This window comes from Ranitomeya variabilis, chromosome 2, assembly GCF_051348905.1.
Source record: "Ranitomeya variabilis isolate aRanVar5 chromosome 2, aRanVar5.hap1, whole genome shotgun sequence".
Lineage (NCBI taxonomy): Eukaryota > Metazoa > Chordata > Amphibia > Anura > Dendrobatidae > Ranitomeya > Ranitomeya variabilis.
Genome location: NC_135233.1, coordinates 476,479,202 through 476,502,302, shown reverse-complemented (window position 1 = coordinate 476,502,302; position 23,101 = coordinate 476,479,202). Strand labels below are relative to the sequence as shown.

General features: G+C 45.2%; 1 protein-coding gene across 1 annotated transcript; it reads left to right on the top strand.

Moving 5' to 3' along the window:
• Positions 1–4: 4 nt before the first annotated feature.
• Positions 5–23,059, top strand: GATD1 (glutamine amidotransferase class 1 domain containing 1). Its single transcript, XM_077287812.1, has 8 exons — positions 5–203; positions 1,713–1,789; positions 2,996–3,101; positions 4,200–4,307; positions 17,492–17,586; positions 18,725–18,818; positions 19,881–19,992; positions 22,584–23,059. Exons 1-8 carry the CDS (start codon positions 110–112, stop codon positions 22,588–22,590), a joined length of 693 nt encoding a protein of 230 aa, XP_077143927.1. The 5' UTR covers positions 5–109; the 3' UTR covers positions 22,591–23,059.
• Positions 23,060–23,101: the final 42 nt, after the last annotated feature.

The window sequence follows — 23,101 nt, the reverse complement described above, 5'->3', positions numbered from 1 at the left end:
TGACGTCACACGCATCAGCGCGTCATTCCAACAATCTTTATTGGCAACGTCGCGGTTGACAACTCCTAATGCGCATGCGTTCAGCGATAGCCGGTGTTTCACCCTTGATATGATGAAGAAACAAGGGTCTACCGGAGGCGGCGGAGCGACAGACCGGCTCACCAAGCCCAGCTGTCTGATCGTGTGCAGCGCCGTTACCGGAGGTGAGAGGTTGGTTCTGGTCATGTGACAGTCGCTGCCTAGTGGGTCATGTGATCTGCCTCCTGTGCTGTTGTATTGGTTCTGAGCTGACATGTGACTGGATCAGCATGCTGGTAGTTGTAGTTCACAGTCGCCACAGAGTTAGATCAAACACCCTTGGTGCCATCATTAAAGGGGCAGTCAGACTAGAAAATGTGGGGGAAAAACGATTTTTGCTTTATCTGTATTAAAGGGTTTTTTGGACAGTTCTAGACTCGGGAGAGTACGGCTGTGTCCACGTGGGGCATAGTTCCGGCTGTCTTCACATGGGGCATAGTTCCGGCTGCATTCACATAGGGCATAGTTGTGGCTGCATCCACATGGGGCATAGTTCCGGCTGCATTCACATAGGGCATAGTTGTGGCTGCGTCCACATGGGGCATAGTTCCGGCTGCGTCCACATGGGGCATAGTTCCGGCTGCGTCCACATGGGGCATAGTTCCGGCTGCGTCCACATGGGGCATAGTTCCGGCTGCGTCCACATGGGGCATAGTTCCGGCTGCGTCCACATGGGGCATAGTTGTGGCTGCGTCCACATGGGGCATAGTTGTGGCTGCGTCCACATGGGGCATAGTTGTGGCTGCGTCCACTTGGGGCATAGTTCCGGCTGCGTCCACATGGGGCATAGTTCCGGCTGCGTCCACATGGGGCATAGTTCCGGCTGCGTCCACATGGGGCATAGTTCCGGCTGCGTCCACATGGGGCATAGTTGTGGCTGCGTCCACATGGGGCATAGTTGTGGCTGCGTCCACATGGGGCATAGTTGTGGCTGCGTCCACATGGGGCATAGTTGTGGCTGCGTCCACATGGGGCATAGTTCCGGCTGCGTCCACTTGGGGCATAGTTGTGGCTGCGTCCACATGGGGCATAGTTCCGGCTGCGTCCACTTGGGGCATAGTTGTGGCTGCGTCCACATGGGGCATAGTTCCGGCTGCGTCCACATGGGGCATAGTTCCGGCTGCGTCCACATGGGGCATAGTTCCGGCTGCGTCCACATGGGGCATAGTTGTGGCTGCGTCCACATGGGGCATAGTTCCGGCTGCGTCCACTTGGGGCATAGTTCCGGCTGCGTCCACTTGGGGCATAGTTCCGGCTGCGTCCACTTGGGGCATAGTTCCGGCTGCGTCCACTTGGGGCATAGTTCCGGCTGCGTCCACTTGGGGCATAGTTCCGGCTGCGTCCACTTGGGGCATACTTGTGGCTGCGTCCACGTGGGGCATACTTGTGGCTGCGTCCACGTGGGGCATACTTCCGGCTGCGTCCACGTGGGGCATACTTCCGGCTGCGTCCACGTGGGGCATATTTGCAGCAGTTTTGGCAAATGTGATGTGGATTTAGGAGCAGAATCCGTTCCTATATTGTCGTCACAAAAAGCTCCAGGTCACCGTACCCTGCCTTGTACAACGGGAGGGCATGATGTGGTGAATTGTGTTTTTTCTATCATCTGTGGTGACATTATCTCTCTATTTCAGGGGTCTCGGCACCATCGTTCCTGCAGACCTTCACCCTAGCAAGTTCAGCCTTCAATCTCCAAGTGGCCTCCCCAGGGGTTTGTATTGTAATCGTGCGGCTGAAGAAAACGTCCTCTGAATATTACTGCCTGAAATAGTCCCATGAATCGATGCCGTCTTGTCCTTTCCCACATGACAAGAGGAGGCAGTCAATGGCAGACATGACATTGGGAGACCCCCGACCTTCATTGCTTAGTGGCTGTACCATAATTGGGTCACTGCTCACCTTATTACATAGCTAAACTAATTATCGGTTGGGTGGGGGGGTCATCAGAACAACCAATGCATGGTTACACTATGCGCACACACAGATGAGACATGCGGCCGCGGGGACTCGAGCACATTTTTCGAGCATCCTGAAGACACTCGGGTAACGCCTTAGCCAAGTACCTTCGCTTATCACTAATGTGCACACGTTGAGTATTTGCTGAGTGTTGGCAGGAAAACTACTGCATGAAATATGTGAAGTTTTGTATCTGCATTTTATTCCCATTCATTTAAATCGGTGAAAAATGCTAACGTGACATGTTGCAGATTTGAGAAAATGCTTTGATGGTTGAAATCTGGAAGGAAAAAAATAAATATCATGTGCATGTGGTTTCCGAGATCTCATTCACTTTGCCGTTAATGTAAAACACTATGTTTTCGATGCGGAAATAAATGCAACATGTGAACAAGCCCTAATAGTTGCTCATATAAGATGCAGTGAAATGTATTATAAGCTTCATCTGTTCTTAAAGGGGTTAGCCGGGACTATCTTTTTTTTTTTTTAAATGAGCTAAGAACCAACAGACAGGCAGTTACTATCTGCTGATTCTGCCTGCGCCACTGATTTCTGAGTGCTCAGATTGTTCACTGACTGCTTCAGCTGACACCGCATTGACAGAGCGGCGGCTTCTTTTCCGCTCTGTCCTGTTGATGGGGCATGATTGCAGATGTCATGCTGATTGATAGCCAGCTCCCTGCTGCCTAACTGTGGGGAGCCAACAGTCAATCAGCATGACGTCGGCAGTCGTGCCCCGTCAACAGAACAGCCCAGAAGAAGAAGAGCTGCTCTGCTGATGTTGGGCGGCTGAATCCCCGGCAGGAGCGGTCGGTGTCCACTCAGAGCCGGTGTCGGTTGGAACAGGCAGGTTAGTTAGTAGCTACCCGCCTGTTAGCTCTCAGAACCATAGAAAAATTAGTCTTGGATTACCCCTTTAATTATTTGTTTCTTTGTAGAATGACAGCTCTTTTTTCCCTAGGGAAAGGCTCTAGATTTTGTGGGTGTCAGTGAAATAGACACAAGATGGTTCCAAGATTTCCAACTTAAGCCATATGCCAATCCAGCCAGACTGGAGTCAATAGATGGTAAGTGACAGAACCGTGTGTAGCATTACCGCAGTCCCTACACCCGTCAGCCAAGCCAGTGCCAAGCCTTCTCTTGCTCTGAGGATTTGCCGCTCGCTTTGCTGCATAGATTGGGAAAGATATTGTGTAATGAGGAGTCATCTCGTTATCATTAAGGTAAGGGCGGCACTGCTGGAGGTGTATGAGGCTAGATAATGGCAGTGTACACAGATGATTCCCTATATACATCTCGCACGTTACTTGCTCTATGCCTAGAGGCTAATATCGGTGTGGGTTTATTCCTGCACTCTATATTATTCCTGTAAATCAGTAAATTTAGTGCAGTAAACATCTGCTTACTCCACTATACAGGTTTAAAGCGCATGATCTGAGCGTGCATATGTATGTAGGGATTGGGATAGACAAGTGTCAGCTAACTCCATGGCATGGATAACGGATCACAATTAGTGGTGAGCTAATGTGCTCGGGTGTTATCCGAGTGACTTCGGCGTGCTCGAATATTATGTTCGAGTCCCTGCGGCTGCATGATTCTCTGCTGCTAGACAGCAGCATTCCATTTGGGGATTCCCTAACAAACACGCAATCCCTGCATGTGTTGCAGCTGTCAAACAGCCGAGAATCATGCAGCCGCAGGGACTCGAACATAATATTCGAGCACGCCGAAGTCACTCGGATAGCACCCGAGCATGCTCAGAGAACGCTCATTACTAATCACAATACTGTATATGTTACATTGTGACAACCAGTAGAGGTGATGACTTCCAGTAAAGCCATGATGAAACGTTTGCATCCTCATATTTGTGCCTTTCATTGGAGGTATATGTCTGGAGCCATTCTCCTAGTACACAAGACTCCAAACATAAGCCATGGTATAGCAATATATGTCTCCAATTCTAAAAAAAACTAAACATTTCCTGAGCAGTATATGTTTTCTCTGTATTGAGAAGCATAGTGGTGAAAAAAAGCATATATATATATATATAACACACGCATAGACACACACACACACACACACACACACACACACACACACACACACACACACACACACACACACTTTTTTTTCTGCTAATTTTTTTTTTTTCTTTTCCTCCCTAGGTTCTCGTTATCACGCACTTTTAATCCCACATTGTCCGGGAGCTATGACTGACTTGGCTAACAGCGGTTATCTGGCCAGAATCTTGCAGCACTTCAAAACAGAGAAAAGTAAGAGCAGCTGAGCGATGCAGGACGTGTTGGAGAATCGGTGCAGGATTTTAGTGTTTAGTGGGAGATCAGTGCAGAAAATGTCTTCCTTAGGCCATGTGCGCACAACGTCTTTATCAGGCTTCCCGAAACTACTTCCATCTTTTTGATCTTTGTTTCTCCGCTCCAGGCTTCAAAAGCCACAAAGCGGTTAGAAGAAGTGGCCGGTCCATTCTTCAGGCGGCTTCGGCTATGAAGCTGCTTAGTATTGTCTATATAAAGTAAAATGAAAATCCTGGCGGTAAAGAGCAACACAGAAAAACACTTTAGGAAAAACAACCTTCCTTATTTTCTTGATGCACCTTCTACTTGAAAAACTCGATGGATATGTAGGCTTCTAAATTATATACTGTGTGGAGGGTTGTATTGGGGATATTGTACTGTCTGGAGGGCTGTGTTGGGGCTATTATACTGGGTGGATGGTTGTGTTGGGGCTATTATACTGTGTGGATGGTTGTGTTAGGGCTATTATACTGTGTGGAGGGCTGTGTTGGGGCTATTATACTGTGTGGACGGCTGTGTTGAGGCTATTATACTGTGGAGGGCTGTGTTGGGGCTATTATACTGTGTGGACGGCTGTGTTGAGGCTATTATACTGTGGAGGGCTGTGTTGAGGCTATTATACTGTGGAGGGCTGTGTTGGGGCTATTATACTGTGTGGAGGGCTGTGTTGGGGCTATTATACTGTGTGGAGGGCTGTGTTGGGGCTATTATACTGTGTGGAGGGCTGTGTTGGGGCTGTTATACTGTGTGGAGGGCTGTGTTGGGGCTATTATACTGTGTGGACGGCTGTGTTGAGGCTATTATACTGTGGAGGGCTGTGTTGGGGCTATTATACTGTTTGGAGGGCTGTGTTGGGGCTATTATACTGTGTGGATGGTTGTGTTGGGGCTGTTATACTGTGTGGATGGTTGTGTTGGGGCTGTTATACTGTGTGGATGGTTGTGTTGGGGCTGTTATACTGTGTGGAGGGCTGTGTTGGGGTCCCAGTTGGGGTATCATACTGTGTTGGTGTCACCATTAGTGATGAGTGAGTCTACTCGTTGCTCGGGTTTTCCTGAGCACGCTCGGGTGATCTCCAAGTATTTGTTAGTTTTCGGAGATTTAGTTTTCATCACCGCAGCTAAATGATTTACAGCTACTAGCCAGCTTGAATACATGTTCGGATTCCCTAACAACCAGACAACATGTACTCTGCCTGGCTAGTAGCTGTAAATCATTCAGCTATGGCGATGAAAACTAAATCTCCGAGCAATTACAAATACTCGGAGACCACCCGAGCGCGCTCAGGAAATCCCAAGCAACGAGTACACTCGCTCATCACTAGTCACCATACTTTGCCGGGAGGGGGGTTTCAGTAGGTTTATCGTACTGTGGAGGAATTCACTGTTGGGGTATCATACTGTGTTAGGGAGGCACTTTTGTATGGGCAAAAAAAGGGGGAATCTAGGGGCTTCAATAGTAGTAAAATTACATTGTAAGGGCTGCAAAGTTGTTAGATATACTCTTTTGTGACCCCGCCGAATATTCTTTTTTTTTTTTATTATTATTATTATTATTGTGGGAAGGGGGCAATTAAAACTTTGGCTATGGAGCCCCATAATTTCTATGTATTCCCATGCAGACGGTATATTGGGCAGGTACAATCCTAGCTAAAATCTATCCATCCTAATGTGGTAAATGTCCTGAGAACATTGTCAATATGAACATTAGGGCACTTACTGTCTTCATTCACATCACACTCTGTGGTTTCACAGCTCACCCATCCTCCACCATTCTCCGGGAAATGACAACTTTGAAATCTAATTGCTTTGTGTTTTTACCCACATCTCTAACCCACCATTTAAGATATTTACTTAAAATGCAGGCTCTTAGGTGAAAAAGTAAAAAAAAAATAAATAAAAAAAATACATGGTGGTTCTCAGATCTTAGCGTATTTCCACCTTTTAACATCATTTGGTTTTAGATCTAAGATTCATTTCTTAATATATCGTTATAGCAAGCAGAGCCCAGTTTTTCTGCTAGAGCTCTAAATCCTTTGTATAACAGTAACAATAAAGGGAATTTGTGAGCAGGCTTTTGCTACCTAATCTGGGAGCAGCATAATGTAGTTGCAGAGACCCTGATTCCAATGTTGTGTTGCTTACTGGGTTGCTTGCTGTTTTATCAGCAGGAGATTATCACTAGAGGATTGGCAAACCTGCTCCTATGCACACATGCATATTCATGACCTATGTTTAACCCTGCCACCACCACTTATTGGAAGCTTTCTGCCTATGCACAGTGTACTCAGAAAGCTGCAAATCAGTGTTGTGGGTGCAGTTATACAGAGCTCAGCATTCTGAAAACTGCTAGGTCTGCGGCAGAGAAAACTGTGATTTTATGAAAACTAAAGCATACAGCCAAGTAAGTGACACATCACTGGAATCAAGGTCTCTGCTCTTGCATCATGCTGCTCTGAGATGGGATAGCAGGCACCTGATGACATATTACCTTCAAATGACGATCCAGCTGACTGGAGCCACAGATAGAGGAGTTTCTATGTTATCCATGGTGGTGGATTAAGATAGGTTCTCTGCAGAATTATACTTTTGGCTTTGTATTAAAGGGGTGGCCCGGAACCTTAAATAATATTTTCTAACTATCTATCTTTACACCCTAACCACTTTTGTAATTTGCTTTTCCACAACACCCTATACTTCTCCCTATCAAGCTAGTCCCTAAATGTGTTTTTACTGTCCTTCCTGTGACGTTTACTTTGAGAGGCGTCTCAAATGTGATGTTCCTGAAGATTGGGGCTGCTCTCAGTTCCCGCAGCTTCCATCGCCCCTCCTGGAACAGGAAGTCACAAGGAGCAGTACTGCGGTTAGTCACTAGTTTCTTGTATTGTTGTCTCCACTGAAGATGTCACGGATCCTGGGTGATGGACTCTGTGAGAGATGCGAGTGCAGCGCCAGCACTCTGCTTCTGTCTCCACCACGCTGTAGCTTTTGTGAAAGAAGATATCATCAGGGGGTGGAGATGGAAGCAGTGAGTGACACCAGTGCCGCTCCACAGCTTTCAGCAACCCTCAAACAAGTCGTCTACAAGGGGCCACAATGGTGTCACTCACAATTCTTCTATCTCCACCCCCTGATGATGAATTGTTTTACGGTGGTGATGATGTCGCTTACTGATTCTTTCTCGGCTGCTTGACGTCTTCCTTCACAGAAGCTACAGTGGCAGCGGAAATAGAAGCCGAGAGCCGGCGCTGTGCTCACCACTCCTACAGGAGCCAGGACGTCTTCAAAGGGGGCGATGCTGCAAAAATCTAGTGAGTAACTGCAGCGCTCCCCTCTGATAACATCCTTTTTCAGGAGGGGCTGTGGGTGCTACAGTGAGTGAGTGCAGCCCCAGCCTCCTGTGAAATCTTGTTTGAGACTACTTTCAAATGAAATGTTACAGGAAGTACAGTAAAAATAACACATTTACAGATTATGTAGGTCTGATGTATTCTTTTGTTTGCATATTATGCAGTCATAGCCGCTTGCACCTGTTCACACTTGCTTTGCTCTGTGCAGAGGTGCTGGTCAGTTTTTTTGTAGTATATTAGCAGAGGTGGTGGCTGCCTCAATAATTGCTTGTGCTCTCCTCTCATCAGGATAAGGCTTTTTCTTTTTTTATTTGTGCTGCATCCTACCTGTCCTTTAATTTTGGAGCCTTTTATCCTGGTTATTGCTTACAGAGTGCTACTGCAGAGATTTATTTTTAAAAATAGTGTATTTTTAGACCAAGAAATCAAATTTACTTAAAGAAAGAAGCCCTCCTCCTCCCATCAAAATTGTTATCCTCTTATTATAATGCAGCCATCATATTATATTGCTCTGTGTGCATACAGTTGCTCATTTTGCCTTTCTACCCAGTAATTCTTCTCTTTTCCATTAGGTCCATGACATCACACGATTAAAAACTGACTAGCTGAATCCTTCTAAGCTCTTTGTAGAAACAGGAGGTCAATTTTTTCCCTTCCCCATGACAGCACCGGTACATGAGAGATGGTCCCGCCCCCAAGAACAGGAAACCTGCATAGGAGATAAAAGATGGGGGCGGCACCTCTCTCCTCAGTTTGGTTTCCTGTTCTTGCGGGGAACCTGCGGTGCTGCATGGGGAGAGGTCTCCCTCGCTAAGCCGGTCTCTGAACCGAGGTCCGCGGTGGGAGCAGCGGCGGCGGCGTACGCACGTCGCCTCCATACCTGGCTGCAGATGCGTCCTTCCCCACTGCGGACTCCCCGGCGTCCGCTCCTGGCCGGAGGCTGGGCCGGGGGAGAAAAATGAGCGTGCCCATCACGACGCTGGCGCCGACTGAATGGGGAACTTCCGGGTGTAACCGGAAGTGACGCTACACGCTGAAGAAGCGGTGTGCTGACACTCCCCGGGGGGGAGGAAGTTCAGGGGCGCACACACCGCTTCCTGCCCGCCTATATTTAAATCTACAAGGCGGCAAGCTGGCGCTGGGAACAGTCTCCTGCAAGATGGCAGATCTGAAGGAATCAGCGATCCCAGCAGACATCCCACAGCCTGTCGGAAAGAAAGTTGCCTCTAAACAAAAACATAAAGTATGTGCACTCTGTGATAGAAGCCTTCCCAAAACGTATGAAAAGCGTATGTGCCGCTCATGCATAGAGAAAACTGTGTCTGAAGAATCATCATCATTGCTTCAGAATATAAAAGATATTGTTAGAAGCGAAGTACAATGTACGGTAAAGGAGCAGTTAAAACAACATGGGTTGCAGAGCTCCGTAAACCCGCCCTCTATGTCTGCCCGGGCATCTGATGTAGAATCCGAGGGTGAACTGGGTGAGCTTCCGCCCGAGGAGGTTTCGGACCTGGACTCTTCAGATGAAGAGTGTGGCCGGCCTTATGTCTTATCAGAAGATGTGGGGAAGTTGCTAAAACTGGTCAGGTCCACCCTGGGGGTTGAGACGCCAAAGGAGAAGCAAACAGTTCAGGACTCTATGTTCAGTAATTTGGAGGATAGGAAACGGAAAGTTTTCCCATTTCATGATAACATACTAAATCTCATTTAAAAAGAATGGAAAAAACCGAATAAAAGGATTTCAGTTCCCCAGGCCTTGAAACGTAAATATCCCTTTAGTGAGGAAATTTGCGAGAAATGGGAAAAGGCGCCTAAGTTGGACGCGGCTATCGCAAGTACCTCCAGGGGCATAGCACTTCCCTTTGAGGACATGGGGGCCCTAAAAGACCCCCTAGATAAAAAGGCGGATGCCTTTCTAAAATCAGCCTGGGAAGCCTCAACTTGGGCGTTTAAACCTGGAGTAGCGGCTACTTGTACTGCCCGTGCAATGGTTAAATGGCTGGAGGAACTAAGCGACCAAATAAAAAACAAATGTCCAAGAGACAGACTTCTAGAAGTCATCCCTCCACTTCAAAATGCAGCAGGATTCCTGGCGGACGCTGCCATTGATTCTGTTCGGTTTTCTGCCCGGGCGGGTGCCCTTTCTAATTCAGGTAGAAGGGCGTTGTGGTTAAAAAATTGGAACGCTGATTTCCAATCTAAAGTGAAGCTCTGTGCGGTCCCCTGTGAGGGCCAATATTTATTCGGCAGCGCTTTAGATGAGATCTTAGAAAAAGCGGCGGACAAGAAAAAGCACTTCCCTCCACCTCCCTTCTTTAAACAACGTTGGTATGACAATCGTCGGTCCTTTCGAGGATCAGGTAGGGGCCGAGGCCGCCCAACGGATAGAACCACACGGGGAAAACCCTGGGGGGAGAAAAGAGAAAGAGGGTTTTTTTTCAATAAACCCCCAAAACCGGATCCCAAACAATGACGCCATATTTCAGGTGGGAGGAAGGTTACGGTTTTTTGTCCATCAGTGGGTAACCTTACAGCCGTCTCAATGGATAATCAACTTGTTATCAGACGGCCTACGACTAAATTTCATCTCCCTGCCTCCCCACCGAATAAAAGTTACTCGTGTGGCCAAAAAGAACCAGTTAGTTCTCGGAAAAGAAGTTCGTCTTCTTTTAGACAAAAAAGTCCTGGTAAGGGTACCTCCACAGGAAATAGGAAGGGGATTTTACAGCACCCTTTTCCTCACTCCAAAACTGGATGGATCTTTAAGAACTATTTTCAACCTAAAAGAATTAAACAAATTCATCCGGGTAGAAAAATTCAAAATGGAGACTCTGAGAACGGCGGTAAAACTGTTGTATCCAGGATGTTATATGGCAGTGATAGACCTTACCGATGCCTATTATCATGTGCCGATCAGCAGAGAACATCAACAATTCCTGAGGTTGGTTGTGCAGCTGGGGCAGGTCTACACCCATCTACAATACCAATGTCTCCCCTTTGGGGTATCGGTAGCTCCTCGTATTTTTACCAAAATAATTTCGGAAGTAGCATCCTTCATAAGGAGAGAGAACATTCTGTTAGTGCCCTATTTAGACGATTTCCTCCTGATAGCAGACAATCAAGAAGATTGCATAAAAGCAGTTACAACAGTACGAGAGCTACTAACCAAACTAGGGTGGATAATAAACTTAAAAAAATCAAGATTGATTCCAGCCCAGATACAGGAGTTCCTGGGGATCCAATTAAATTCAATCAAACAGGTCTGTATCCTTCCAGACAGGAAAGTCGAGGCCATAAAACAACGTATAACACAAATACAGGTGGCCCAATACGTCTCGGTAAGGGAAGCCATGTCCCTCCTAGGCATGCTTACTGCAACAATTCCGGCAGTCCAATGGGCGCAACTTCATTCAAGGGACCTACAGTGGGAGATCCTGTCAGAACAAACAAGAATACCCTACAATCTAAACCGGAAAATCGTATTGTCACAACATGTTCGGGACTCTCTAAGCTGGTGGCTAGATTCCGGAAATCTAAAAAAAGGGGTCCCATGGTCAATCCACAATCCGGTGATACTGACCACAGATGCGAGCCCGTTAGGTTGGGGAGCACACCTATCAGATCGGATCCTACAGGGTCTATGGGATCCACAGATGCAATTAGCCTCCTCAAACCTGAGGGAATTGACAGCAGTAAGGCAAGCAATTCTTCAAACAGAAGAAGATCTCAAAGGAAAACATTTAGTAGTGTTGTCCGACAACAGCACAACGGTGTCGTATATAAATCGACAGGGAGGAACCAGATCAAGTTCCCTAATGGAAGAAGCAGGAAGACTATTTCTTTGGGCCGAAAACCACCTTTTATCCCTCACGAGTACACACTTAAAGGGGTCGGACAACTTTGTCGCAGATTTTCTGAGTCGTCACGTCCTGCACCAGGGCGAGTGGTCACTAAATCAAAGAATATTTGGAGAAATCTGTGCAATCTGGGGACTTCCTCAAGTGGATCTTTTCTCCACAAGGCAGAATCGAAAAGTAGAAAGGTTCTACTCTCTAAACCCGAAAGAGAACCCGGAAGGAGTAGATGCGTTACTACACCAATGGAGATTCCATCTAGCCTATGCGTTTCCCCCGTTCCCATTAATCCCTACAGTCCTGAAGAAGATCCGAGAAGAGAAATCACGCATAATCTTAATCGCACCCTTCTGGCCAAAGAGAGCTTGGTTCACTTGGCTCAGACGTATGTCCATCTCGGACCCGTGGATACTTCCAGAGGTTCCAAACCTTCTGCACCAGGGTCTGGTGACACATCCTCAGGTTCACAGCCTACACCTCACTGCTTGGAACTTGAGAGGGGACTGCTGCTAGCAAAGGGGTTCTCGGATCCGTTAATTACTACTCTACTGTCCAGTAGAAAAAAAGTCACAACTGATAAATACCGAAAGGTATGGGGAAAATTTTTAGAATTCTCGGGCCGAGGGATAACTGATACCGTTCAGAAAGTCCCTATATCTGAAATCCTAGAGTTTCTCCAAAAGGGTCTGGAGAGGGGATTATCTACCAGCACTCTAAAAGTGCAAGTCTCGGCGCTTAGCGCCTTGTTTGACCAAAAGTTGGCTGATCACCCTTGGGTGTGTAGGTTCATTCGGGCCTCCTTTACAGCCAGACCATTCAAACCTCGTCCAAAGGTCGCTCCCTGGGATTTAAATTTAGTTTTAAACGCCTTGACCTCCTCTCCCTTCGAGCCTCTTTCCTCCATATCGGAAAAAGCGCTAACTTTAAAAACAGTTCTCCTGATTGCCCTTACCTCAGCCAGACGCATTAGTGAGCTTCAGGCTATATCTATAGACCCTCCTTACACTACATTTCTGGAGGATAGGGTAATTATAAAATCTGATCCGGCCTTCTTACCAAAGGTAAACTCGAAATTTCACAGGGACCAGGAGATAGTCTTGCCCTCATTTTATGCCAATCCAAAATCCCAGGGAGAAGAAACCTTCCATTGCTTGGACGTCAGACGTTGCCTACTTCAATATATAGAAGTGACGAAACCATGGCGACAGTCTTCAGCCCTTTTTGTCTCCTTTCAGGGGGCAAACAGGGGAAAAAAGGCCACAAAATCAACCATTGCACGATGGCTCCGTATGGCTATATCACTTTCCTATTCCTCTTCGGGGCAGGTCCCTCCACCTGGTGTTACGGCCCACTCTACGAGGGCTATTTCCACATCTTGGGCAGAGAGGGCAAATGCATCGATAGAGCAAATCTGTAATGCAGCAGTATGGTCTTCTCCCTCTACTTTCTTCCGCCATTATAGATTAAATCTAGGGCTGTCAGATCTGGCCTTTGGTAGAAAAATACTATCTGCCGTTGTCCCACCCTAGAGGTTCTTTCTATTTCTTCCTCTCATGTACCGGTGCTGTCATGGGGAAGGGAAAAAATGATAATTACTTACGGGTAATTTGATTTTCCAGATCCATGACAGCACCGCTCTAGTTCCCGCCCTATCTTGGTGATGGTGTGTGATTCACAAAAAAAAAAAAAAAACAAGCGAAAGATGGGGTAATAACCACTTAACATAACAATAGATAAATAGTCTTAGAGTTAAGTATAATTTATATATGCCTAAAACTAACATAGCGGTTACCTTACATTCTCTGTAAACAAACTGAGGAGAGAGGTGCCGCCCCCATCTTTTATCTCCTATGCAGGTTTCCTGTTCTTGGGGGCGGGACCATCTCTCATGTATCGGTGCTGTCATGGATCTGGAAAATCAAATTACCCGTAAGTAATTATCATTTTTCCTGTACAAGTCATGAGTCACTGCAAATGTCCCTGGCAAGGGGGAGGAGGGAGCAGCTGTGTCAGGAGTAGAAAAGGGGAATGATAAATGCAGGGACTAGAGACTTCCTATTTCTACATAGAAAAGAGAAGACTTATCTGAAAAGTAAAATAAGCAATAGTAAGTATGCCGTGCTATGATTTGATGATTGCAATATATTAAGACGATAAACACTTTGTTGGGAGGACGAGAAGGGCTTCTTTAAATACAGGCCAGGTACCTGCTATATGACACAGGTTGCACATTGTTGCTATTATGCCACCTGAGTCAGAGAAAACTCTGCGCACCCTTTCCTCTGAATGTTTGTTTTTTTTTTGTTTTTTTTTAGTGTAACAGGTGTTCTCATTTACTCTTTTGTCTGCCCTATCACCTTTTGGATGCGGCTTTATATATTTTGCCCCTGCTAGTGTTTCCAGCTGGGATGTCCAGCCATACTGCTGTAGTTTAAGCCAGTCAGTGAAAGACCAGCTAGGGTTTATCTCTTTGCTGTTTACGTTCATTCCCCTGCACCTATGTTCTGTTTCTTCTTAGGAAGTAGGCGGCATAGTATCAGTACATACTTAATCCTTTATTTTGTGGATAGGTCCTCAATGTCTGGTCTGTGGGGGTGTCGTCTGCCAGCTGTTATCGGTATTGGCGGCTCGGCCAGAAGTAAACACTTCACAACCTCTTTAATGGACAAAAAATAAATCCATAGGTCCCAACCATCTCGAATACAGCAGGACGGTCCCGGATTTGCGACTTCTCCTTACATGACTCTTCACGTTTCCTGCCGGAGCGCTGAATTTATAGGTGTTGCGATACCGGTTGTTGCACTGATGGAATACAGTGGTCGGAGGAGCAAGAAACCGCAGGACTAGCAGAAGCTCTTGCAAGTAGTAGTAGAAGTTATAGCAACAATCCGTAGAGAAGTGGGAACAGTCTGTGTAAGATAGTTCTGAGAACAAGTAGCTGGAGACTGAACTAAATGGCTAGACACATTTTCAACAAATGAGTGAGGAATCCATGTGGCCTAAAGTAGGTCCAAACAGGAAACAAGATGGATTCGACAGGTTCACAATCTGCCATCTTGGTAAAGGGCAATTGCAGCACACAACAGTGGTAAGGAGTGGAATTGCAGCAAAATTATCAAGGTGAACGATAGCAGCCACTAGTGGTCAAACTGTAGAAAGCCAACAGGAATCCTGACATTGGGTCGAGAGACGCCATTGTCCATGGCTGTGCCATCAGGAGAGATAGCTGAGAGTTACTGTCAGTTCGGTCACCGCTATGTGTGCACCTGGTTGTGTCACACTGGAGGCAACACTCAACAGGTTGTTTTTAATGCAACAAAATGGTGCATCTGTACTCTGGATTTTTTGAATGGGGGGGTATGGCGATTGATTTTGGTGAAATGTATACAGTATATTCATACAACTGTGGCGCACTGTGTGGGATTATAATCTAGAATGGTGGGTGCATTAAGGATCATTCCCAAAAAAATTAAGCTATCCAATATTCATAGAGCATGGCATACATTTCTGATCGTAGGGGCCTAACTGTTAGGACCCCTAGTGATCCTTAATGGAGCATCGGTGGACTGCAGGGTTCGGGTACGTTATATCCTGAGTGGAGGTGTTACTTATTATAACATTTCACTGCAAGAGGTATGAAATTATAATGGAGGAAAATATTTATCATTGTGCTATGGGGGAGGGGCATTTATTACTGCAAGGGTCTATGTGATTGTGATGGGGTGCCTGAATTACAGTGTCTTTCCATGTAAAATTACATATCAAGTGCAAAGTGCAAATTGTTTGTGGCTGCATAATTTTTCTGTAATTGTGATTAATTTCTAACCGAGTCCTACATGAGACCCAAGTCTAAAGAGAAGCTGAACCACGAATAGAATAGTGTTTTGAGCTGCTCCCCCAAACCAAAAATGTGAGGCCCATTATATTGTATGGAAGGCAATGTGGGGACAATTATACTGTATGGATGACTATGTGGGGCCATTATAGTGTATAGATGACTGTCAAGGCCATTATAGTGTATGGAGGACTATGTCAGGGCCGTTATACTGTATGGAGGACTATGTCAAGGCCATTATAGTGTATGGAGGACTATGTCAGGGCCGTTATACTGTATGGAGGACTATGTCAGGGCCATTATAGTGTATGGAGGACTATGTCAGGGCCGTTATACTGTATGGAGGACTATGTCAGGGCCATTATAGTGTATGGAGGACTATGTCAGGGCCATTATACTGTGTGGGGATCATTGTTGGGGCATCATACTCTGTTGGGAGTCACCATACATTACAGAGGGAGTTGAGGGGAGTTCAGTGCAGTCATGATGCCATGTAAGTGTAGGGCAATGTGGTTGAATTCACTGTAGAGATATCACAAGGTGTTTAGGGGGCACTTTTGTTGGCATCATACTTTATCGGGGCAATGAAAGGGCAATCCAATCTAGGGGCTTCAATAGGAGGACAATTACTTTGTAAGGGCTGCAAAGTTGTGCGATATGCTCTTTTGTGACCCCACCAAATAGTTAGGGGCTTTTTTTTTGGAGGGGGGGGGGGGGGGAGTATTAATTCGAACCTCTGCTACAGGGCATCATGATTTCTATGTACGCCCCTGCACATGAATGCTCTGAGCGCTCCTGTGTTCCCCTTTAGAGAGCCACTGCCAGTCTTCTCTGGTGGCAGCTTATCTCGAATAGGAACATAAGAATGAGCCTCTGAAATTCAGCAGGCCCGATCCCTCTCTTCCCCCGACCCTTTCACTGTCATCATCTGTACTCCAAATGAGTACGTCCAGATCTCCTCCTCTCCAAATGAGTACGTCCTGATCTCCTCTCCAAATGAGTACGTCCTGATCTCCCCTCCAAATGAGTACGTCCTGATCTCCTCCTCTCCAAATGAGTACGTCCTGATCTCCTCCTCTCCAAATGAGTACGTCCTGATCTCCTCCTCTCCAAATGAGTACGTCCAGATCTCCTCCTCCTCCAAATGAGTACGTCCAGATCTCCTCCTCTCCAAATGACTATGTCCTGATCTCCTCCTCTCCAAATGAGTACGTCCTGATCTCCTCCTCTCCAAATGAGTACGTCCTGATCTCCTCCTCTCCAAATGAGTACGTCCTGATCTCCTCCTCTCCAAATGAGTACGTCCTGATCTCCTCCTCTCCAAATGACTACGTCCAGATCTCCTCCTCTCCAAATGACTACGTCCAGATCTCCTCCTCTCCAAATGAGTACGTCCTGATCTTCTCCTCTCCAAATGACTATGTTCTGATCTCCTCCTCTCCAAATGAGTACGTCCTGATCTCCTCCTCTCCAAATGAGTACGTCCTGATCTCCTCCTCTCCAAATGAGTACGTCCTGATCTCCTCCTCTCCAAATGAGTACGTCCTGATCTCCTCCTCTCCAAATGAGTACTTCCTGATCTCCTCCTCTCCAAATGAGTACGTCCTGATCTCCTCCTCTCCAAATGAGTACGTCCTGATCTCCTCCTCTCCAAATGAGTACGTCCTGATCTCCTCCTCTCCAAATGACTATGTTCTGATCTCCTCCTCTCCAAATGAGTACGTCCTGATCTCCTCCTCTCCAAATGACTATGTTCTGATCTCCTCCTCTCCAAATGAGTACGTCCTGATCTCCTCCTCTCCAAATGAGTACGTCCTGATCTCAGTGCAGCTGAAGGCAGGGAAATAGACTGAAAAAGAAGAGGTTTGGAAGCCACTTACATGTAATTTTTTTGTTACAGGAATAAAGACAAATTCCCTAATAAAATTTTATAACTTTCTATTCTGTACAAAATATATATAATTTTTTTTAAGATGTAAGAGGGTGGAATTACCAAAACATTTTTGCTATAAAGGAAAAAACTCTTTTTTTTATTCTAGTTGTAATTAATGTGAATTCCTCATTAAAGGTAACTTTACTAATTTCTATTCTTTCCTTACAGAACCCATCTGTGCCGTTGGACACGGGGTGACGGCGCTGTGCTGCGTGACCAATGAGGATAAAACCTGGGCTTTTCAGGACTACAGTGTCACTGGGGTGAGTATCGGGCTCTGTGTCCGCTGCCTGGGGACCAGCGTGGCATCTGGAATTGTATCCTTGTTACTTTGTTGCCCAACTTTACTAAAATCTGATATTACCAAAATATCTTCGTATTTGACACAAAGTCATGTTTGAATCTACTCCTGTTCAGTTATTGTAATTTCTTCATGTTGTACCAATGTGTGACACCCATCGTGGTCTCTAAAATAATCTGAGAACGTCATCTCTACGGTGTCTAGAATGAATGATGATGCTTGATCATGGCCGCGATGATACTTTCGGCCTCTCGTGTACATTAGTTGAAAGGATCGCCTGATTGTTGACGGTCCTGGCCAAATGAAGAATATTGGACATGTAGCAATTATTGAATATATTACTTTTATTTAAAAAAAAAAAATCTAAATCTGTATTTCCAATGCAATTTCAATTAAATAATATTAATATTCACTTTCACAAAATATGAAGCTTGATTTAAAATTGTATTTAAAGGGGATGTTCACCTTTTTAGAGATCTTTTTTGCTACAAAAATGAATGTAATTGGAGGTAAAAAGTAATTTTTATTAAACATTTTGCACCATTCGCCTTCTTTAGCATCTGCCTATTGCTGGCTGCAGAATGAGTTAACTGAGAATCCATCAGTCGGCTCACTATGATAACTCTTTTATCTGTCTTTTTCTGACCTCCTCTGCTGATTTGTGGCCACAAACCCCATCATGGTTGAATGTGAAAAGATACAAAGAGCCAGTGTAAGCCAAAGAGTGCAAACGTTTTAATGAAAGCCAATTGTAAGAATGATTTTTAGCCCAAAATACATGCATTTAAATAAAAATGTAAAAAAAAATAATTCCCCAATGGTGGACAACCTATTTAAGGATTTTAAATGCCCATTTTCTCCTGTTCTTTTCAATGCAGAACAGAGAAAAAATTGTACTGCCAAATATTGGCTCAGGATTTCTCCCCAAAAATCTTTTGTCATGGCTTATGGGCAATGATGGTTCCCAGACCTCGCCATGTTCGGGCTCATGGCCCTGTCTGACATCACTGGGGTTGGGCTATCGGGATTGTGGTTGCTGCCTATACAATTGTCCTTCAGTGTAAAGCATGGTGGCACTGACACTCCTGCTCCTCTCTCAGCCCTCGGTGTATGAGCTGGTCCGTCACCCAGACTTCGCCAGCTTGCCGCTGATCCTAGAAGACTTCACTAAAGACTCTGGGGCAACATTTAGTGGTAAGTAGTGGTAACGGGGGGTCTGTAAAGTCCCCGAATATACCGGAGATTAAAGTTAATGAAAAAAAGAACAATTTATAACAACAATTGTGGAGATCCTAATGTATAGATTTTATAGTATATAGCCTGGCACAATCAGGGGTCACCTGGCGATAGTGTGAAAAGGAGCATAGGGAAGGGGCTTTTGGGCACAAGTTGCACTTCCCACCTGCTGTTCTGTCACAGAAACCTATTTTCCCCCATCCCTTTTCTGACACACTTCTATGGTGCGCCCCCTGTTGGCAGAAAGTTACATGTGAGTTGCCCATGTTTTACTTTTTCATGTAGATTTCGGTTCCTAAATTCATCTCATCATCAGAGATCAATGCTAGAATTGATGTACAGTAGTGTTTTATTATGTGGTGGCCGCTGTGTGCTCTTGCTCTTTGGCCACTGCTGGACAGTGAATCTGTCGGTGATGACAATGGTGCTGTCGGCGACTGCCCGGCTCCATGGATCTGGCAGTGGGTGGAATCACCCAGCAGTCAAGTACAATAGATCTAGATAAAAAACAGGTCTCCAGGGCGGAGTCTCTAATTGTCACCGACCTGGTGGCAGCTCTCGGCTCCTGTTTTGGGTCATCTCTTGGTGACAAGACTCTGAGGGCAGGTGCACACGAGCGATTGTGTCATCCGGGAAAATCAGATCAATTTTGCAAATGACACTCTGATCAGAGTGATATCATAGTGTGGTCCGAATCTCTAGGATGAGAAGATGAAAAAATAAATCTGTCTCCATCTTCTCCATTCTGTCTGTGTTAGCGGAAATCGGACTGCACTCAGATGTCATCCGAGTGCAGTCCGATGGTTTCCACGGATTCATTGTCTCGCATGGCCAAGTGCGATCTGAATATTTGGTCAAACTTGGGCATGCAACTTGAGCATCAAAAATTTGAGTAACACGTAGCTGATCACTATAAGGGGGTGTTAGGGGACTATAAAGATAAGGTAATAATGTCAGATAATGACCTGAACCGTTCCATGAATAACACTGAATATCTTTAATCGGTTTGTCCGTTTTCAGCCAGTGAGCCGGATGCTGTTCACATGGTGTTGGACAGACATTTGATCACAGGACAAAATGAAAACTCCACAATGGCGGCCGTTCAGAACCTAATCCTGCTCTGTAATGGAAGGTTAGTGATAACTCTCGGCCCCTCATCCAGAGGCCGAACATTGTGTTCTCCGACTTATGTAGGATTACACCAAAGTATCCAGAAGCCCCCGGCGCAGTCCAGCTGCTGAACAGTCACTGACACAACCTTTGCTGCTTCAGTGCTTTAAGACCTATTTGTTGGATGTTTCTCTGATTAACTTTTATTAAGTTTTATAAATTTGTAACTATTCTAATAAGCACAAAACATTCAGCAAAACAGCAAAGAAAAGAATCAATGAGGATAGGGAACATTAAAGTTTAACTAAAAACATTTCCCTCTAGTGGCATCAAAACATATTTCAAACTAAAACAATAAAAGACTCAAGTTCCAAATAAAAAAAGTTATATATTAGTTACACCTGATGCCGTAATAAACCAAACCCCATCCACTTACTAAATTAAAATTTCTTATTTAACAATCGACAAACAGAAGACAGGCCACACACACATTAAGGGGTGGGGAAAGAAGGGAGCAGTAGTCCAAAAAGGTCCTAGATGTTGTTTTGAGCCCAGAAATAGTCCCAGGGAACCCACGCCTGCCCACCTTCACATTCATTAAAGCTGTCATGTATTCCATTCTACAAATATCAGCCATTCTATTTAATACGTTTTGGTAAGAGGGAGACGTGCTCTGTTTCCATTGGAGAGCGATCAAACACCTAGCTACCGTTAACATACGCAATAATCATTTAGAGGACTAGGAGAAACATTTAGCAAATAGATTGCAGGGTCCAACTTAACTTCCACGAAAAGTACCTTTTTTGTATTTAAAGTTTCACTAATTCCCAAAATACGACCACCCCAGGGCAAGACCAGAAGATGTGATATTGAGAACCAGTTGCTGAGCCTCATCACCGGCAAATATTCAGTTCCTGGGGGTTCAGTTTATGGAGGAGATTCTCTTTATATAACGTGCAAATGAAGGATTTGGCCGCTTTGTCCCAAATATTCTGCCAACATTGTGAGGACGATCCATTCATTGTAAGCCCATAACGAAGCCCACGAAGGAATCCTTCTTAGGTGAGACACCCAATAATATATAATGACCTCCCTGCGATCTGTGGAAAGTGAGAACTTGTTTAGAAATTCTGTGTCACCTATCATTCCAAATAAGTCATTATAATATCTTGTAGAGAACCAAGTTCCCCCAGAGGAACTTTGACGGGGAGAGGTAAGGCTTCTGTTTTGGAGGTGTTTCTTTTATATCCCGATAAGTGTCCATATTCTTTTAATGTGTCCATAAGATTGAGGAGTGTTGTGTAGAGCGTCAACAAAACATCATTAGCAAAATGTGATATCTTTTATTTCCACCCCTGAGATATTAGGATTCTGTGGAATCATTGCTGCTAAGGGCTCAGTACACATTACATATAGAAGGGGAGAGAGGGGACACCCCTGTCGTGTAAGTTTTTAAACTTTTAATAAGTTTATGCAGTGACTCAAGATTTTCAGCGTTGACTCTTGTTTTTCAAGACTTCTACCCCTAGTATTGATAGCTGGATTTCAGCTTCTGGGCCAAATTCTCACTGATGACCCATTTTTGTCTAATCAGTCCTCGGAGTTTGTTACAGTTTCTGAGCTTTTGTCGTCCACCTTCTTTTTGAGGATTGACCACAGGTTCTCAGTGGCATTGAGATCTGAGCAGTGTCCAGGATTTGGCCCAGAAGCTGATATCCAGCTATCAATACGAGGGGTAGAAGTCTTAAAAAATAAGGGTCAACACTGTAAATATTGAGTTATTGCATAAACTTAATACAAGTTGAAAAACGTATGAAATGTTTCTAGCTGTACTTCAGTAACCATAAAAACATCTGACGAAAAAAGCTGAAAACACTGAAGCACCAAAACTTTGTGAAAACCGAAACTTTGTGTCAGTCTGAACTTTTGGCCTTGGCTGTACAGTAGCTCCACTCAGCTGCTCTTGCTCGATAATATGCGGTAGGTAGATTAAACAGAAATGTCACAATGACCAGTTCGCTTTCAGTCTCTGTCTATGGAGGGGATGTAGAGGAAAATGAAAAAATGGGAAACGCTACAGTTGATGCTTGTCGGTGATGATTTCCATTGAGTTGAGCATAAAGATCTGTGCTGCCCTGCTCCAGGCCGTCCTGGCAACCAGACTGGGGTAGTCTTTATTTCTGAGGCTAATATCCGTAGCCTGGCTTTTTAGATGGTGTTTACTAGTCCTCATTAGTGATGAGCGAGCATGCTCGGGTGCTAACTGGGTGTCTTCGGTGTGCTCGAATAATGTGTTAGAGAACCCGCCGCTGCATGTATAGCAAACACAAGTGTTGTGGCTGTCGAACACAATCGAAGACAGTCAGTTAGCACCCCAGCATGCTCAGATAACACCTTATCCAAGCACATTCGCTCTTCACTAGTCCTCATGACATTAATGGGTCAAGTAAAGAGGTGCCCTGGATGCTGGGCCATGGATATTGGCCTCAAAAGTGAAGACTGCCCTTGACCGGCTGCCACAGAGGACTGGACTCAGGATCCGGGCAGTGCAAATTTTTATTTTTTTTGTCCATCTTTAGATTTAATGGATCTTGTTTCTTCTACTGTATATAGGAAGTAAATCTACTGAAGGACCGCCGTGGACCACCACTCCACATGTGCTAGTCTGTGTATAGAAGGCCTCAAGACGCGTGCCGTGTCCCTTACTGTGCACACTCGAAGCAGCTGAGACTCCACATCCGCACCAGACTTGCCGCACTGCTCTGATCATTCTGCTGCATGTAGGAAGTGGATTGAAGAAGGGTCCTGGTGGGCTCTAGTGGACCCTTGCAAAAATGTCAGGGAAGTGCTGAGATCCTGATTGTACTTTAGGAGGTTGCTTATGTAAGTAGTTCTCATTATATTCTGTACATCATGATTAGGTTTTTTTGTAGGCTTTAAGATCCTTTGCCTCCGACCAATAACTGTCATTTCATTGATGAATACATGGAACCGTTCATGTCACTGATTGTCTGCAGTGGTTTTGTAAAATGTAAATCTGTTCATTGTCTTTTTTTTTTTTTTTTTAAATAAAATATTCCGTTCCTCCAGTCTTGCTCTTTCCTGTACATATCCTACTGCAGAGAAGACGA

What these genes read in the sequence shown, in the direction of transcription:
- GATD1 (XM_077287812.1), top strand. Translation starts at nt 110, where the DNA reads ATGATGAAGAAACAAGGGTCTACCGGAGGCGGCGGAGCGACAGACCGG. An exon ending in AGGACTACAGTGTCACTGGG is followed by an intron (nt 17,587 to 18,724) that starts GTGAGTATCGGG and finishes CTCCTCTCTCAG; the next exon opens with CCCTCGGTGTATGAGCTGGT. An exon ending in CTCTGGGGCAACATTTAGTG is followed by an intron (nt 18,819 to 19,880) that starts GTAAGTAGTGGT and finishes GTCCGTTTTCAG; the next exon opens with CCAGTGAGCCGGATGCTGTT.